Source organism: Vombatus ursinus, unplaced genomic scaffold, assembly GCF_900497805.2.
Source record: "Vombatus ursinus unplaced genomic scaffold, bare-nosed wombat genome assembly UNPS02014778.1, whole genome shotgun sequence".
In the NCBI taxonomy this organism is placed as follows: Eukaryota; Metazoa; Chordata; class Mammalia; order Diprotodontia; family Vombatidae; genus Vombatus; species Vombatus ursinus.
Genome location: NW_020954556.1, coordinates 18713255 through 18732847, shown reverse-complemented (window position 1 = coordinate 18732847; position 19593 = coordinate 18713255). Strand labels below are relative to the sequence as shown.

Below are 19593 nucleotides of genomic sequence, written 5' to 3'. Positions count from 1 at the left end.
TCACTCCCAAATGGCTCTTGGAGGCAGGTAGGACATATTCGAGTCACGGTAGACACACAGGATGCTCTAGAGTCAATGGACTAACCTAGATGTGAATAAAATCACTGTGACCAGATGGCATCCTCCCAACAGCTCCGAGGGAACTGTCGAAAACGGGAACCTTTGGCCAAAATGTGTAACCCATTCCAAACAGCTACTGTGCCCCTGTGTTGGCAGTTTGTCAACATGACTTCCATTCATAAGCACTGCTTGGGGGGACCCTGGGAACTGTAGACCAATGAGTCTCATTTCTATTCTTGGCAAATTGGCAGAAATTATAATTAAGGGAAGAATCACCCAGGGCTGAAGTAAATGTAATTTATCTAGTGAAAGGCGGTATAATTTCTGTAAGGGGAAATCGGGCCTGAGATTCTTGGAAGGGGGTAAATCAGCAGGGGAGCCAGTGGATGTAATTTATTTAGACTTTCAAAAGACTTTTGACAAGGTTCATTCACTGCCAAAGGTTTGTAGAAAAACAAATTTGAATTATGTCTTTTCTTTATTCCCTTGTCTTGTTCCTTCTTTCTTGTTCTTCTATCTACTTGATTAAACTGATCAATGCTTTCATAAATTTCCATTTTAGTCATGGGTTAGATGGAGTGCCTTGTGTATTTTAGGCCCTTAATACTTACGGGCACTGAGTTGCATCCCTGTTTCCTGGTTGCTGAATGACCCGTACTAGGCACTCCTGTCTCTCCCTCTGTGCCCCCTTCGGCAAAGCAATAGTTACTGCCACCTTGCCTTGTGTCAAATAATGACAATAAGCAATTCTTAGGAGACATTTTGGAAAGCAAAAGGTCTCTATAAATGCTAACTAATCATAGGGCAGGCTGGCTAATTGCAACCTGGGTGTTATACCTCATCCTCTCCCGGCCCAGCAAGGCTTTAAATCTCAGACTGAGAGCAGGGCCTCAGCAGGCCTTGAAACAAAAGTAACCCTGAGGACAAAGTATCCAGCACAATTTACATTCCATCCTCATAAGCCTTCCTCCTCCTCCTTCTCCTTTTCCCTCTCTGAGTATGTCTGGGATTTGAGAAAAAAGACTCTGAGGAAGGAAAATTGCCATAACTGGGGTTGGGGGAAAGAGGAATCAGAAAACCCGGATTTGAGTGAGTTCTAGCTCTCTACCTATTGTTAGCTTTCTGACCACGGGTTAGCCACCAAGTTCTCTGAGGGTCCATTTCCTCCTCTATAAAATGGGCATGATGTTTGTATAACCTACCTCCAGGGTAGTTATGAAGAAAGCAAAGCAACCTTAAGGCTCTGTAGAAATGGGGTATTATTACACAACAGAATTTCCTGTTGTTGTTGTTAGCTTTTCTACCTGCTTTAATGCAAGGGTGCTATTAAAATTTGTTTTTCTTTTCATGGCCTGGAAAAAAGGGAGGAGACAGGCATTTATTAAATGTCTACTATGTGCCAGATACTGTGCTAAACACTTTTTTTTTTAACAAATATTTTGTCATTTGATCCTCACAACCATCCTGGTAGGTAGGTGCTATATATTATCTCCTTCTCCCAGTTGAAGACAGTAAGGCAGATAGAGAGTAAGTGACTTGCTCAGGGACACACAGATAGTTAGTGTCTGAGGCTGAATTTGAATGCAGGTCTTCCTGACTCCAGGCCCAGTGCTCTGTTCACTACAGTGCCCTGGCTGCCTCTGGAGAGAGGTGATTATGATGCTGGGCTAAAGATTTCTAAAGAGAAATTGTATTTTTTCAGGAATAATGTGTAATCAAAGGATTAAATAGAGTTGGAAGCGGTGTTAGAGGCCATCTAGTCTACTGGCCTACCCAGTTCTAGGCATCCTTTCTTTAACATACCTGACAGATGGTTGTATAGTCACTATAGGAACATATCCAGTGTTAGAGAGGTCACTACCTCATCACATAGTCTTTTCCTTTTTTTTTTTTAACAGTTTCATTTGTTTTATTTTATTGAGATTAAATCTGCCTCTCACGAGTCTCTGAAGCTACACAGAATAAACTTAATTTCTGTTTAATGTAACCCTTCAGATATCCGAAGACAGATATCAAGTCCCTTTTAAATCTTCTCTTCTCCAGGCTGTGAATATCTCCAGTTCCTTCAGTTAGCTCTTAGATGACATGGTTCCAAGACCATTGAGCTTCTTCTGGTTGCATCCCAGTGTGTCAATGTACCCCTTAAAATGTGGAAGCCACAATTGAAAACAATATGTTCTGGATGGGATAGAACACAATAGAACTCTGATCACCTTTTGTTCTGGACATAATCATTCCTTTAGGGTAGCCCACGGTTGTATCAGCTTTATTTTAGCCACTGCATAGTGTCAATGGCACCTGTGAATGCAATTTAATTCCATAAGCACTTATTAAGTGCCTACTATGTGCAAGGCTCTGTGTAATCTACTTTTAAGCCATCTATTCCCTGTCCTTGAGCAGGTGGGTTTTTTTTTTTTTTTTGAGGTGCATGACTTTACTTTTACTCCAGTGTAAATGTCGGGCTACCATTCTAGTCTGTTGAGGAACAGAGTTCAGCAAGCATTTATTGAGTACTTCCTATGTGTATGCATTCATTCATTCATTCAGAAGATATTTACTGAATAGCTACTGTGTGTAAGACAAAAAAATAGTTTTGAGTCCTGTTTTACCTTTCAAAGGAGTAACTATCCTTCCCTCTGTTTGTGTCATCTGCTCCCTTGACAAACGTGGCTCTCATGTCTTCATCTTCTCTGTGAATGAAATTGAACAGGACGGAGCCAGCTGCCAGTGCAGGCTCCTCCAAACTGATGTGAATACATCCATGTTTACCATCTTTCTTTAGGGAAAAATCTACCAACTGTTCCATCATCTAGCCTTGTCTCTGTGTCTCCATGTCTCTGTCTCTCCCTGTCTCTGTCTCTATGTCTCTGTCTCTCTCTCTCTGCCTCTCTTCTGTCTCTTTCTCTCTGACTCTCTCTGTCTCTCCGCCATATGTATGTTGTGAGTAACTTTCTTGCTAGAATCAAGAAGCACCATGTTTATCACATTCTTCTGATCTACCAGTCTGTGGTTTTTTTTGGGAGGGAGGGGATGGAGTGGGGGGAAGATAGGATGGGTGCGGAGGGTTGCATGCTTGGAATTTCATCTGAGAACTTCTAGTGTGGAAGACTGCACCTCTGTAGTCAGGGACATGAGGGAAGCTCCCTCCGCAGAGACAAATTGGCAAATCCACTCTAAGTTAACATCTTGGAGTTGTTGGATTTTTGGGGGGGATTGCAGGGGGAGGAAGAACTAAGAGGTTAAATTAGTTACTCATGATCATAAAGCTCCTCTGGTTTAGAAGTAGGACCTGAACCCTAACTTCCTGGCTTCAAATTCAGGCCTTTCTCCTCTACTGTTGTTGTTCATTTGTTCACTCATGTCTGACTCTTGGTGACCCCATAGACCATAGTGTCCTTGGGGTTATCTTGGCAAAGATACTGGAGTGGTTTTCCACTTCCTTCTCTAGTGGATTAAGGCAAAAAGGGGTTAAGTGACTTGCCCAGAGTCATATAACTAGTGGGTGTCTGAGGCTGGATTTGAACTCAGCTCTTCCTGACTCTAGGCCCGGTGCTTTATCCTCTGAGCCACCTAGCTGCCTCATTATCACTCTGCTTTTCACCAGTTTAAAACCTTACCCATAAATGAAATGTAGTTTGCCATATTTTATTTTTAGTGAATTCATGTTTACTTCTAGCGGATACCATTTTTTTCCTCCTTCTGAATGCTTACAAACTGTTTAATAATCCCTATTAAAAATTTTGATATCAACATTTATGCTCTGATTTATTGATTTAGCTTTGGAGGGGATGAAACTGGGACTTGAACCCCTGTTTTCCAACTTTAAGTCCACTGCTTTTTCTATTATATCTCACTGCTTCTCTCTAGTTTCCTATAACATCTTCAGGTGAGGAAGGGAACAAAAGTACCTACCCTATGTTATGTTAAGCACTTTACAAATATCTCGTTTGATCCTAACTCATCCTAACTGCTTTCTTTTGTTGTTGTTCAGTCATTTCAGTCATGTCTGACTCTTCATGACCCTATTTAAGGTTTTCTTGGCAAGGATCCTGGAGTGATTTGCCTTTTTCTTCTCCAGCTCATTTTACAGATGAAGAACTGAGGCAAACAAGGTTAAGTGACTTGCCCAGGGTCACACAAGCTAGTAAGTGTCTGAGGCCTGATTGAACCCACTAAGGTGAGTATTCCTGACTCCAGGCCTGGTACTTTATCCACTATGCCACCTAGCTTGTTCAGCTAATTTCTAGTGCAAGAGAAAAAACAATCTCCTCTTTCATTTTTGCCAGCTCTACCAGACTCATTATTTATTAAGTGTACAAGCATCTGCTTGGAGAAAAGTTCACATTGGCTTTGTTCCTCCCCCTGCTCGATCAGAACAGGCTTTTCCCCTTAAGTGGTTCAGCTCATGTTGTAGAGTAATTGTTAAAACAAAAGATAAGTTGCACAATAGTGGTAAAATAAAACTACAGTTTCATTTAGGGCTTTTAGTATTTCCACACCAAGAGATAATGATGTAGGTGTATACCCTTGGAGAAACATGGCTTTCTGAAACTATCCACCCCCTCTTTCAAGTCTGTATGAAGGTAAATAAAAGGATCAATTCTTTTCATTTGGTCAATGAAAAGCTATTTGTAGTTTGGCTACCAAAAACTTCTAATCATCTTGATATATTGGTTCTGCCTTCTAAAGGGAATTAAAGAGACTCCCTATTTTTATTGTGTTCTTTTTAAAGGACACTTACAGGTCTTTATTCAAAAAAGACTGAAGACTTCAAATCAAGATACTGTTATAATATTAAGTCTTAATTTTCTAGTATGATTGAGGAATCAGGGTGGTATGCTTGGCAGCATGGTGTGCTGAAAAGTATTACCCTGATTTTTGGAAAAAGTTGAACATTTGGCCATCTCCATTCTAACAGCCTTTCTCCTACCCACCCTGATTTTCCTTAGTTGCATCCATAAGTCCTTTTTGGTACCCTTTTGATATAATTCATATAGACTGTAGGAGTCATTTAGGCGGGCTGGCTGCTTATGTTTTACTGTCTTCTCGCCTATCATGGGGCTATTTCTATTATCATCTACCCCTTTTTGAAGACCATTCATCTTGATTCCAAATCCAGTGCTTCTCCCACTGCAGTAGCTGTCCTCTCTTTGTGGTCTATTGACATTATACCATCAGTGCCCAAGCAGCTAACCTGTCCTCCCTCCAGCCTTCATTCTCTAAACCAGTGGCTCTTAATTTTTTCTGTGTTATGGACCTCCTTGGAATTATGGTGAAACCTGTGGACCCCTTCTCAGAATTATATTTTTAAATGCCTAAAATAAAATACATAGGGTTACATAGGAAATCATTAATACCAAAATACCATGATCAAAATATAAATAATCCAAAATTCACAGACCTAAGTCAAGAACCCTGCTCTCAACAAACATTAAAAATAGTAGATTAATACTGCTATTTATTAATGTGCAGTTGTTATAACTGCAGGAAGAAGTTATTTGTCTAACAACCAAGCCAGTTTTCCAAGTCTATTTGTATCAGAGACTTACTTGGTTTTTTTTGTTTTTGTTTTTCTTTTTAGGCAATGGGGTTAAGTGACTTGCCCAGGGTCACACAGCTAGTAAGTGTCGAGTGTTTGGTCTGAGGCTGGATTTGAACTTAGGTCCTCCTGACTTCAGGGCCAGTGCTCTATCTACTGTGACACTTAGCTGCCCCTCAGATATTTGCTTTGTGATCAGCTCATTGCACATGTACTGGGCTGGCTACTGGCAGCTACAGGATTTTCACTTAGAGACTCAGTTTCCCCAACCAAATCATGCTGCTTTTGTAATTGGTCTTCTTCCTGTGGCTTTAGTTCTCCTTCAGTGGAAAGAGGGGTGGATTTTAAGTCAGAGGATCTGGGCTTGAACCCTGGCTCTGCCGCTTGTACAACTTTCTGGGCCTCCATTTCTCCATCTGTAAAATGAAGAAAGTGACTAAAAAACCAGGTGACTTCTAAAATACAGCCCCAAGTCTAGGATCCTAAGAAAAGCAGGAGGTGAGAAAAGAAGCTTCTGCTTAGCTCACATATACCCATGTCCATGACCTAGTTTCTCTTTGAGGCAGTATTGGGTCTGGAATCAGAAAGATTTTAGTTAAGTCACTTAACTAGCTGAGTGACCCTGGACGAGTCATTTAACCTCTGTTTGCCTTAGCTTTCTCAACTGTAAAATGGGAATAATAATAACATCTTCTTTGCAGGGTTGTTGTGAGGATCAGTATTTGTAAAGCATGTAGTACAGTGTCTGACACATAGTAGGTGCTGTATAAATGCTTACTCCCTTCCTCCTATTGGTTTTTTTTTTCTTTTGGTGAGGCAATCGGGGTTAAGTGACTTGCCCAGAGTCACACAGTGGGTAAGTGTCAAGTGTCTGAGGCCAGATTTGAACTCAGGTCCTCCTGACTCCAAGGCCAGTGCTCTATCCACTGCACCACCTAACTGCCCCATCACTGGTGATTTCTTACTACCTTTATGACATTGTGCCAGTTACTTGGCCTCTCTGATCCTTTGCAATTTTTTTCACCTGTAAAGGAAAGAGAAGGTGGACAAGATAATTTCTAAATTCCTTCGTGCCCTAAAATCTATGATACTGTGATAAGAGGGAACATGAGTTGAATTCAGACCATCAAGAAGCAAGCTAGCGAGTTTAATGTGGTCGGAAGGACAAGACCCTGGGAGGCAAAGGTCAAGAGCTTAGGGGTCACTAGATCCACTCCTTTTGTTGTAAAGCTTGGGAAACTGCCAACTAAAGAGGCTGAGGACTTTGCCCCAGTTTGTGGTGTGGAAGATGAGTGTATGTAGATATGCTGCTAATTTCCTGTGTGACCTTCAGCAAGCGGGTCACCTCCCTTTTGAGCCTTCAATTGCCCATCTTTACAAGGAGAAGACTGGACCAAGTGTTCTCTCGGGTGCCTTCCCAGCTCTTTAGTGACTCTGACTCCTACCTTGGGGCACCAGCAGCAGAGATAGGTGGGGGTGGTCTCTAAAGTTCTTTCAGTCCTAAATCCTCTGCTCCAATGACTCTCCCACTGATGATGCCTTTGGGGGACTAGTAGCAGGGAAGTTTGTGGATTCAAGCATGATTTGAAATCAGATTCCCACTGAGCTGTTGAGTGTATCCTGACCACAGGAGGCTCCTCTTCAGGAATGCTTTTTCGCCTTATCAGTCCAATTTCTCATTGCTAGCTTCAACATATTTTCTACCCATGAGTTTATAACAAAATTTTGAATTATCCCTGTTAAAAGGATCTTACATGTTCTGGGCAACTGGGTGGCGCAGTGGATTGAGGGCTGGGCCTGGAGACAGGAAAACCTGAGGTCAGATCCAGTCTCAGACACTTACTAGCTGTGTGACTCTGGGCAAGTCACTTAACCCTTGTTTGCTTCAGTTTCCTCGTCTATAAAATGGGGATAATAGTAGTCCCTACCTCCAAGTATTGTTGTGAAGATCATATGAGATAATAATTGTGAAATGCTTAGCACAATGCCTGGCATATCTATCTATGTATCTATCTATCCACACACACACACACATATACATACATATGTGTATATATATATATACACACACACACACACACACACACACACATATATATATATATATATATACACACACACACACACACACTATATCATTGTTAGCTATTGTTATTCTTCAAAAATTCCCACAGAGAATGGGAATCACCAACATGGGTGAATCTTTGGGCAATTCCTTCTTCTGTCTTCTGAACATATGCTTCCAGGAAGTTTTTTATGAACAGTGCCCAAAAGGTCTCCCGCCCTCTGGAAGGTCATTGCATTGAACCTATAAGGATATTGTAACAGGGCCAACTGCTGGACATTTTTCTAGCCTTTCTGAATGACAGGGCCTGTGGATGAGCCATGGTTGGCCCCTTTACCCATACTGATGGACTCTGGGAATGGTTCTTACAAGGGGAAATGGTTTACACTATTGTGGAATCATCAGTCCTCCTGGTTGATATTTTTGTTTGACTTTCTAGAACACAAATGAAAATAGGTACATACATGTCCCCAGGACCTAATGAAGCTAACTTTTCTCTTCTTCTTCCAACTATAGATCTCTCCTCCTAATGAAAAAAGGCTTTGAGAATGGATTACTGCAGCCAGACCACTCTAGTCCCATGTGGACAAGATAAATACATTTCCAAGTAAGATTTCCTTTTATAATTTGCAGATGGAAAAGCATATTAATGTTGTTTTAGACACTCATGGGGTATCAAGTGGTAAGGTTTGGACAGAGAAGTTCTCAGGGTCTAGACCAGTGATTCCTAAGAATTTATAAATTTCTGTAACTTATTATTGTTTAATTTAGGGGATATTCCCCTTCCTTCATCCTATCTCAAAATGTTTTATGACAGATTTTTAGGGTATAAGCATTACACTGTTATTAGGTACCAAGGCAAAGGCATAAGTGAAACTACCTTACAGTGTTTGGGTCCTGTCTGTTCTCTGGTATCCAGATCCCCATGTGGATATTTCCTTCCTCCCTTCCTTCCTTCCTTCCTTCCTTTCTTTCTCTTCCTTCCTTCCTTCCTTCCTTCCTTCCTTTCTTTCTCTTCCTTCCTCCATTCCTTCATTTCCCATGTGGTTTGCAAGATGAATTTCTTTTGTACTGAATTGCCCTCTAGAAGAAGTGGGGGTGAAAGTAAAGTTTGTTTCTTTTTTTTAAACAAAGGAGAATAAAAATTAATTTTATGTGTAAATTTAATAAATAGATGTGTAGTATAGTTCTAAAATAGAAAGAACATTTGACTTGGAGCTAGAAGACTTGAATTCAAATTCTGACTCCATCCTTTACTACCTCTGTGACCTTAGGCAAACACCTCCCGTATTCAGGTCTCAGTTTCTTCATTTGTAAAATTAGAGAGTTGCATTATATGATCTCTAAGATCTCTTTCAGCCCTAATGCCTGTGATCCCATATTTGTTGAATGAATGAATGATGCCTCCTGAGATAAGAAGCATTGTAATTGAATTCTTATAAATGAACAACTGAATGTATATATACCTCCATGAGGGTTTTGATGAGATTTCTACACCAATCTCCTGCTTCTCGCAATAGTATGATCTTAAGGATATATGGTAGCTTCTCAGTACTAAAACTGAGAACCTTTGACTTGGGATGTGGCAAAATACTATTGGTAATAAATGACCTATACTAGCCATGGTAATAAGGAAATTGGCCTAGATAACCTCTGAGGTCCCTTCTATCATCTCAGGTTTTTTTTGGGTGGTTAACACTGTTGCATTATGGGACAAGTCTGCCAAGATGCTATATGGAGTCAGCACATAGTAATTCCATTGAGACTTTTTTTTTTTTTTACCACTTTGTGTATAGGATGAGGAAAGTGTATTAAGAATAGGAAGAGGACAATTAATCAGGTGCTCCTATCAGGTAGGAGGACAAGATAGGAATGAGAGATATTGTTGCACATTCAGAAGAGCCCTGGATTTGAAGCTAAATACCCAGAGATATGCTGGTAAATATTTAACAACTGGGTCTTTGGTAACATTCTTCATCATTGGTCCTCTGGAATCGTGGCTGATTAATGCATTGATGAGAATCTTTAAGTCTTTCAAAACTGTTGGTTTTACAATATTGTTATAGCATAAATTATTTTCCTATTTTTGCTCACAACACTGTATCAGTTCATACAAGTCTTCCCAGATTTCTCCCAAGTCTTCCCTTTCATGATTTCTTACAATGCAAAAATATTCCATTACATTTATATACCATATTTTGTTAAGTTATTGGGTACCTTTTAGCTTCCAGTTCTTTGATACTACAAAAAATGCTTCTCTCTCTCTCTCTCTCTCTCTCTCTCTCTTTCTCTCTCTCTCCCTTCCTCTTTTTCCACACACACGCATATACATATGTATATATGTACATGTGGGACATTGCCCTCTTTTTCTACCTCTTTTGGTATCACTGAGTCAAAGGATATGCATGGTTTAATAACTTTTGGGGGGCATGATTCCAAATTGCTTTCTGTAATGCCTGCACCAATTTACAGCTCTACTAACAGTACAACAGAGTGCCTCTTTTCCCACAGCCATTCCAACATTTGCCATTTTCCTTCTTTTTGCTAACTGCAATTTTGTTTTAGTACCAGCCTGAGATAGACATAATTAGAGAGAAAAATCTTCTATTAAATTCTTTTTTTATTGCTTTCTAGATACCAATATGAGCACATATTTATGGACTTGGCTACAGATAAAGACACACACACACACACACACACACACACACACAGCTTTTGGATCGTCTGTACTACCTCTTTCTTAAATTAAGAGAAATCATTAAGAGTCGACTGTAAAACTTGAAAACAATCATGGAATATTGAAAGATAGAATATAAAATGTTAGAATTCTGGAATGATCCTTAAAAAGCACAGAATATCAGAGCTGAAAAGGACCTGAGAATATAGAAAATTAGAAGGAAGAGACTGTAGAATACAGGATGTCAGAATTTAAAGGAACTCTGAAATCATCTAATATAAACCTCACATTTCAAAGAGGAGGAAACTGAGGTCCTGAGAGGGGGGAGTAATTTGCTAAGGTAACACAGCAAATGCCTTCTAGAAATGGGACTAGAATCTCGGTCTCCTGATTTCTAATCTAGTACTCTCTCCTTGGCACCATACAGGATCCTAAGTTGGTATCACGGTAGTTTGACTAATGGACTTTTGTCAATTATTCAAGTCTCTAATTTCAAAATCATAGGTTTAGGGGCATTGGTAGAGAAGAAGGATGTAGAATAATAAGCCCCTTCTTATAGCACTTTAGCATTTACATAGAATTTGGTAACATGACTTTTTGAGGTAGTTTGTGCATGTATTATTATCTCCACTTTATAGAGTAGGAAACTGAGACTTAATGCCTTACCCAGGTTCACACAGTTGAAAATTACTCCTTGTCCAAGTCTGTGGCTTCTCTCCAGTCTCCTGGACCCACATGGTCCTTTGGAAAAAGGAAGCTCTGAGAAGAGTAACCTCTCCATAAGTTTTATTTTCTGGAGGATTCTTTAGTTTCTCCTACCAAATAGGGGAATGCCTGATTTAGGTAGATATTGATGAATGGACCAGAGGTTCCTGTTGGATTATGTCCTAAAGCCTCATTAATTCAGAATTTGTGGCCAGAGGACTTGATTTGCTAAGCAAATTATAATGGAAGCAAGATGAGATAAGAAATGCTACTTGGGAGAGCAAAGTAATTACAAGCTCTTTAGAAGCCCTCAATTGTAAATTGTGATTGACAATTGTGAAAAGCAGTCATGGTATCTGGAGTAAAAAGGGCAGTCTCCCTTTGGGTACTCAACAGCTGGATAAGCCTAGGGAAAACTCTTTCTCTTCTCTCAACCCTTGTTTCTTCCTACTGCCCTACTCACCTGTCTTGTCTACTTTCCATGGTTGTTGTAAGGAGACTGCTCTCCTATTTCATGTAGTATCATTTACTACTTATAGACCAGAAAACATTATAGAAATGGGAATTATTTTTACCGTAATGAATTAGTTACACACAGCCCTCATTGTTGAAGTTCAGTCATTCACTTGTGTCCAACTTTTCATGACCCCAAATGTTTTTTTTTTTTTTTTCCGCAAAGATACTAGAGTAGTTTTCCATTTCTTTCTCCTGTGAATTAAGGCAAATTGGGTTAAGTGACTTATCCAAGGTCACACAGCTAGTGAATGTTTGTGACTGCATTTGAACTCAGCTCTTCCTGATTCCAGGCCCAGCTCTCTATCCACTGAGACACCTAGCTACCTCTAGACAACCCATATCTCTGCATTAAAATCCTTCAGGACAATTTTTTTGTAACTTGCTGTATGTGCTCAAAAGTACTAAATTTCATTTGTTTTAAAATATTCCACATTCACACTTCATCAGTTTATAGCAGTGCCCTCTACCCCAACATAACTAGTCTAACATAATGAGGATTGATTTAAGAATCATGAGATTTTAGGGTTGGAAGGGACCTTAAAGAGTGAATGTATGAATGAAAAAGCATTTATTAAGTGCTTACTGTGTGCAAAGCAACATAGTCAAACAAGACAGTTCTTGCTGTCAAGGAGCTCCTGTTCTAATGGGGAGACAACCTATATTAGTTTCAACTCTGAGTCAGATGGAAAGCTTCCATAGTCCTTAGGATAATCTAGCAAAGCACATGATAATGCATCTTTTTAAATTTCATTTCTACTGAGAAAATCATCTCCTGCTCTGATTTTTAAACCATTTGATGGGGCCACTTTTGCAGGTGAGAATTTTATTTTCTGTTTCCTACGATGATGACCACAAGATCATCTTGGACCTGATGGTCAGAAACACAGGAGCTATATTCCCTTTTTTTCTCTGTTTCACTTGTAATGAAGTACAGTGTCCTTAGAACTACCTCATTTTACAAGTGGAGAAATTGAGGCATAGGGGTAGGGAAAAGCGACTGCACCAAGGTCACACAGGTAGGTAAGTATTAGAATTAGAATTCAAATTCAAGTTTTCTGACTCCAAGTCAGTGTTTTTTTTTTCCATTCTGCCCATATTAGGCTCTTCAGAATCTGGCAGATCACATTCCTAGGGACGGAATTTAAGGAGTGGTTAATTGTAGAGTTGCTGGGTCACCACCCTGCCCTTAGCTCTAGAGTCTCTAGAAATGAGGATTTACCAAGTTAGCAGGCTTAGGCTAACTTTAGTTTGAATTATAACTGCAAACATCAGAGTACTCTAAGAATCAAATCAGTCAATATACAAGTGTTTATTAGATGCCTACTATGTGTTGGGCATACAGAAGTTAGAGTTTTGTCCTCAAAGGAGCTTACATCCTACTAAGAGGAGGTAGCATATTCACACACACACACACACACACACACACACACAGACATAAATGTACACACATATACACATAGAAACAACATGGCAGTGGGGAGAGATACTAACAATTGGGGGAAATCAGGATGTGGGAGTTATTACCTATGATTCTTCCTCTCCATTTCCACCTACCTACAGCCCTAAGCCTCTAGTCCTGAAATGAAAGAGTTGGCAGCTGAACATGCTTGAATTCTATGCTTGAAAAAAGTTTGGATATGATCAAATCATAAGAACAAATATAGATTAATAAATGCTTGTTGGGCTGGATTGAGTATTAAGGCCAAGCCCATAGAGAGTGAAATTCAAAGACCTAGACTTAATCTTACTGTTTTAAAAGAACCAAAATCCTTCTGAGCCCCATGAACTAATTCACTGTGATTTTTCACTACCTTGTGACTAGCATTTGTAAGGGATTAGAGGATCGTAGGATTTAGAACAAGAAGAGAGCTCAGAGATCCTCCTTTGTTTTTTGGAGGAGGAAACTGGGGCCCTGAGAGTTTGTGACCTGTCCAAGTCAGTAAGTAGCTGATCTGGGTTGGAGTCCAAGGAGAAGAGGAAGCAGCCTTATCTTGGGAGTGTGGGTACACACACTGCCTGGCTAGCTGTGCGTTTGGCTTCATTCTTTTGTGAGGGTAGCCCCCCTTCCTCGACAGAGACAAGGCCAACCTGTTTCCCTTGAGTCATTCTTGTGGATAAGACTTGGCCCCGATAGCTTTAACCCTGGATTATAGTCACCCTGGAAGATGTTGGTGGTCTTGGAAATCCACATTTGTTGAGGGCTGATGAGAAAATAGCAAGCATGAAGGCTTTTGATGTTAACGTCTTAATTTTGATTTGTTTGAGATAGCTGATCGCTTAACAGAATCCAAACCCCACTGGAAACTGTTCAGCCAGCAAATGGTGACTGTTTTCCCTCAGTCAGCAGCACCAGAGTTTAAGGTGGAAGGAAAGCAAATTCCCACCCTGATCGTGTTCCCTTTGCTTTCCTGCCCTCTAATCTTCACTCTCACTTCTGTGTGTGTCTTTGAAGTTTGAGAAGGGGGAAGGAGGAGGCAGGGAAGGGGCCTGGAGAGAGTATTCCAGAGCAGCTCTCAGAACTGGGAGGACAGAATTAGATGAGAGAAAGTAAGAGTTTTTCCTGCTACCTCTGCCCCTCAAACCTTCAACTTCAGAAAGCACGATGAGACATAGTCCCTGCCTGCCATTAGTGTTCACAATTAGGTAGGGGGCTAACTCTGAACCGTTGGTCCTTTGACTCGTTCAGTTGTTTCGGTTGTGTTTGACTCTTCGTGGTTTTCTTGGCGGATAATGGAGTGGTTTGCCATTTCCTTCTCCATCTCATTTTATGGGTGGGGAAACTGAGGCAAAGAGGGTTAAGTGACTTGCCTAGGACCACACAGTTAGAAGCGTCTGAGGCCAGATTTGAACTCAGGGAGATGAGTCTTCCTGACTCCAGGCCTGGAGCTCTCTCCACTGTGCTACCTAACTGCCCATGGAGTAATAAGAGAAAGCTTTATGGAAGTGGCTTTTTTCTGGACCTTAAGGAATGGATTGGATTTCAACTGGCAGCAGAGAAGGAGATAGAAAGCACAGCAGGTGCAGGGTACAGCCTCATCAAAAAGGACGGATGGTGGCACCCTGGGAGGGCCACCAGAGGTGATAGGAGTGCCAAGCACCAACACTGGTGCCCACCAAAACAATGTGCAAATTGACTCTATGGCTTTCTCCCCAGCTGGATGCTCCAGAGGGGACTCAGGCTGGGGCTTTCAAGCTGTTGTGGCAAGACCGGAGAAGGGAAATAGATGGTAGTGAGTGGATTACTAAAAACAAAAAAGGGGGAGCACATCAGGATATAATAATAAGAGTATGTATGTTTTTTGTGATAAGAAACTGGTGAGGCCCAAATAACAACAATAATAATGGCTAGTGTTTATATAGCACTTCAAGGTTGGCAAAAAGCTTTACAAATATTAACTCATTTTATCCTCAACAATCTTGAGAGGTCGATGATTATTACTTATCCCCATTAGAAAACTGAGGCTAATGGAGGTGAAATGACTTGCCCAGAGTCACACAGCTTAATAAATATTGGAGGCAGGATTTGAAGTCTTCCTGACTCCAGGTCTTGCACCCTATCCACCTGAGCTACTCAACTGACCGATACTGACTGGCAACTCTGGTGGAGAGGCTCAGGGCCTAGCTACTGGGGTTTGAAGGCCAAAGACTCCTTTGGTTTGCTAGAAGGCATGGAGAATTCCAGCCCTTAGTCCTGGCACAAGGGAAGGGAAAGGCAGAAGAGGCTGCCACACCAGAGGTGGAGAGCACCTGCTTATTAACCATCCAATGAAATAAATTCAGGTCAAGGGCACCAGGGGTTCAACCAGGGCTTGGGATTGGGGGAGAAGAAGGGGCTGGAGAGGAGGAAAGGAGGAAGCAAGAAGAGCATCATTTGTCCTCAGGACTGGCACTTACTGAAAGACGAACAGAACTGATGAGATTTTCATGCTTGTGGTGTGGCTTCAGAGGGAGGGTACCAGTCATCTGAGCATGCAGGGCAGTGGCAGCAGCAGCAGCCGGGTAGGTGAATGCAGCACGGGAATGGCAGGGGTCAGCTCCAGGGGTGAGGGGTCCATGCCTCCAGAGCAGCTCCCATCAGGTCATAGGGGTCCCTGTGCTGAAATGTGCGCCCAGGGAGGGGTGGATGCTGGTGGGATTTGGTGTTGCCATCAATTTGTTTAGTGTTGGCCTGGGCAAACTCTAACCATAAGGTCTGTGGGTTCTTGGGGTCAAGACAGATACCATTCAATAAGCAGCCCCAGCACGGCTGTCAAAAGTCACAGAACCTACAGGCTGCTTAGATGTGAGTTTGGTCAATGACCCTTCATGCTCCTTAAATGGCCAGAAGAGAAGGTAGAGTTCTCTTGGTTTGATGTCTACAAAGAGGCCACTGATGAACAGGCTCTGGACCTTCTCTTCCAAGCGGCCACTAGTGCTGGTGAGGGCACAGCCTCATCAAAAATATGAAGATTGGAGAGTGCAGGAGTTCAAGGTGTGTACAGAAAAACAGGGAAATAGTCTGGTTTGGCTTGAGGGTAGCATATGAAGGGAACATTAGATAATGTGGCTTGACGTTGGAAGGGTAGTCAGTAGTCATTTATTAAAGGCTGCCTCTGTACCAGGAATGGTGGATGTAAAGGATGGCCAAGGAGGATTCCTGCCTCAAGGATCTCACTTTTCCTATTTAGGCAATGGGAGTAGGAGTAGAGGCCGGGAAAGGCCTTCTGCCCGAGGTGGGATTTGAGCTCTGTCTTTCAGGAAGCCAGGGCCAGAGGTGAGGAGGAAGCAGGCATAGGGAGCAGATTGCCAGGACTGAGGCCCAAAGCTGAGGGGTGGAGAGCAGGGAGGGTTGGCAAGTATAGCATGGAAGGAAATAAAGTATAAGAAGATTGGAAAGGTAGGAAGCAGCCAACTTGTCACCAAACAGAAGTTTTTATTTTGGATTTTGATGGCCGTGTGCCAGATAGTGGAGGGTCTTGAATGGAAGGGTAGGTCAAGGAGTTTGAGTTTGGCCAAGAAGGGAGCCATTGCAGAATTTTTGGCCGGGGATTGATGTGGCTATTTCCATGCACAAGGAAAACAAGTCTGGTTGCATTACAAGAGGATGGTTTGGAAAAAGGGAGAAAGTCACAATTACCTGTTAGAGCCTTTGGTAATGAGTGGTAATGAAGGCCTGCATTAGGAAGTTGGCAATGGGAAAAGAGAAAGGGGGGAACAGATAGATATGAGATCTTGTGACAAGACTTAATAACTGATTGGATTTGAGGAGTGAGAGGAAGAGTTAGAGATAACCCAAGGTTATGAACACTGGAAACTACCTACGTGGTACAGTGGGTAGAATGCTAGCCCTGGAGGCAGGAAGACCTGAGTTCAAAGCAGGTCTTAGACACTTAACTGGGTGGCCCTGGGAAAGTCACTTAACCTCTATCTGCCTTATTTTCCATGTCTGTAAAATGGGGAAAATAATCCCACCCATCTCTCAGGTTGTTGTGAAGATAAAATGAGTTAATATTTGTAAAGTGCTTTGCAAACTTTGAAGCACTATGTAAATGCTAATTATGAGGATGATGAGGATGATGATGATTCCCCTTGGCATATAAGGAACACACTGAAAGGACAACTCTTACATTCAGAATTAAGGCCATGATTTTTAAGGTCATGCTTTAAATTTTTAAAAGTGTTTTATAGCAATGGACCCAACCACAATTCCAGAGGACTCATGATGAAACATGCTATCCACCTCCAGATGGAGAAGTGATGAACTCACGGGGCAGATTTTTTTTTTTTTTTTTGCTCTTGGCTAATGTGGAAATTTGTTTTACTTGACTATACATATTGGTAACTTTATTTATTTATGTTTTGCTTTCTCAATGGGTGGGAGAGGGGGATGTAGGAAGGAGAGAATTCGGAACTGAAAAAAAAAGAAATTGATTTAGAAAAAAATGTTTTGATGCTTTTGTCCTTAATGTCACTGTCATTTTCCCAGGGATGTTTTCTTGCCCAACAGAACCTTCCCTTGTAAGAAACAAGTACAGTTGAGTAAAGCAATAAGCAACACTCTGGCCAGGTGCGCTTAGTACAGTGCCTGGAAAATGGTAGGTGTTTAATGAGTGCTTATGGATCATTGAGTTTCTATTGATTGATGATGCTTAAAGTAGAGTTGCCCTGATCTCTTTTGAGCTCCATTGACTTTGAAAGACATAAAAAAGCAAAGATTAGTTTTGAAAGATGATTGAAATACCAGTAGAGAGATTAAAAAAATTGCTTGGGAACACCAGAATAAGAGCTACATTAGCTTTAGCAGACAACAGCAATGAAGCATCTTAAGGTATTTTTTTTAAACCACAAAGTTCACAGAATCGAAGGAGATGATGTATGGAAAGTGCTTTGCAAACCTTAAAAAACACAAAAAATTAAAGTCAGTCACTATTATTTTTCTAGAGATGCTGCTTCATTTAGGAAGGTCAGCTGTAAATTATGGATCCAGCTGTAAGGTTGAGGAGAGAGCCTTTCAGACAGTGAAATGGTAGTAGATTACAGGATGGGGAGGGGAATAATGCAGAACGGGAAGGAATGGAATTCTGAAACCCATAATCTCGGGTCCTCTGCTACGTTATAGTTAGACCCTGAGGGATGTAGGGTTGTGTAATGGCAAGAAGGCTGCTGTCAGTAGGGAGAGACCTAGGTTTGAATCTTACCTCTGACATGTGCTAGCTATGGAACCTTGGGCAAATCATTTAGCATCCCTGGGCCTCAGTTTCCTCCTCAGTAAAATGAGGGGGTTGAATTTCCCTAAGGTCCCTTCTGGTTCTAAATGCTGTGAACCATATGAAATTGCATTTTTAAATAACTATAAAATTGTTGTTAACGTTGTATTTCTATAACAAATCTTTCAGCTGATCAGTATTAGTATTATATAAGCCAGCTGGGTGGCACAGTGGATAGAGTGCTGGACTTGGAATCAGAATTTGAATCCTGCATCTGACACTAGCTGTGTGACCTTGAGCAAGGGACTTAACCTCCTCTCAGTCTCAGTTTCCCCATCTGTGAAATGGGGATAATAATTGCATCTACCTCCCAGGGTTGTTGCAAGGATCAAATGAGTTAACATATTTAAAGTGCTTTGCAAACCTTAAAGTGCTTTGTAAATGCTAGCTTCTTCTTCATCTTCTTCTCTTTCTCCTCCTCCTTCTTCTTCTTCTCCTTCTCCTCCTTCTTCTTCTTTTTCTCCTTCTTCTTCTTCTTCTTCTCCTCCTTCTTCTCTTTCTTCTTTTTCTCCTTTTTCTCCTTTTTCTCCTTCTCCTTCTTCTCCTTCTCCTCCTTCTTCTCCTCCTTCTTCTCCTTCTCCTTCTTCTCCTTCTTCTTCTTCTCCTCCTTCTTCTTCTCTTTCTTCTTTTTCTCCTTTTTCTCCTTCTCCTTCTCCTTCTCCTTTTTCTCCTTCTCCTTTTTCTCCTTCTTCTTCTCCTCCTTCTTCTCTTTCTTCTCTTTCTCCTTTTTCTCCTTCTCTTTCTCCTTCTTCTCCTTCTTCTCTTCCTTCTCCTTCTTCTCCTTCTCCTTCTTCTTCTTCTCCTTCTTCTCCTCCTTCTTCTTCTCCTTCTTTTTCTCCTCTTTCTCCTTCCCCTCCTTCTCTCCCCTCCTCCTTCTTTTCCCTCTTCCTCTCCTCCTCCTCCTTTCTTCTTTTCCTTCTGCCCCAAAAGAGAGTCAATGAAAAGATTTAAGAACAAACTTTCTAAAAACAACACTTTCCAAAGGTAGAATAGATAGCCTTATGTGGCAGTAACTTGCCCCTTACTCTAGATCTTCAAGCAGAAGATGGAAGGATGACCCCTTGGCTAAGCCATCATTGTAGAGGGGACTCTTGTCCAGATTTGGGTTGTAGTAGATGACCCTGGGCCCCCTTTCAACTCTGACATTCTCTGATTCTCCCAAGACTGACCCTGTTTCTCAGACTGAGCCAAGTCTGGATTGGAGGTGAGAAAAGAGCTCTTCAGTGACTGAGTGCCTGCATTATACTTGACAACCTCATGCCTTTTCATGTGTATCTTTTCCTCC

At 41.4% G+C, this 19593-nt stretch overlaps 1 protein-coding gene and 1 pseudogene across 4 annotated transcripts in view; one reads left to right on the top strand and one right to left on the bottom strand.

Annotated features, from left to right (window-relative positions):
• The window catches only part of RASSF2 (Ras association domain family member 2), a 70197-nt gene that overhangs the window by 26175 nt on the left and 24429 nt on the right, over positions 1-19593 (top strand). For 3 of the 4 annotated variants that reach the window (XM_027865193.1, XM_027865195.1, XM_027865192.1), the window contains one exon: positions 8181-8271. In XM_027865193.1, the coding sequence (XP_027720994.1) occupies positions 8213-8271 (59 nt within the window). In that variant the 5' untranslated portion in view covers positions 8181-8212. Of the gene's footprint in view, positions 1-4192; positions 4238-8180; positions 8272-19593 lie in introns of those variants that run through there. The other variant, XM_027865194.1, reaches the window with a different exon arrangement.
• Positions 15485-19577, bottom strand: LOC114045238 (annotated as a pseudogene).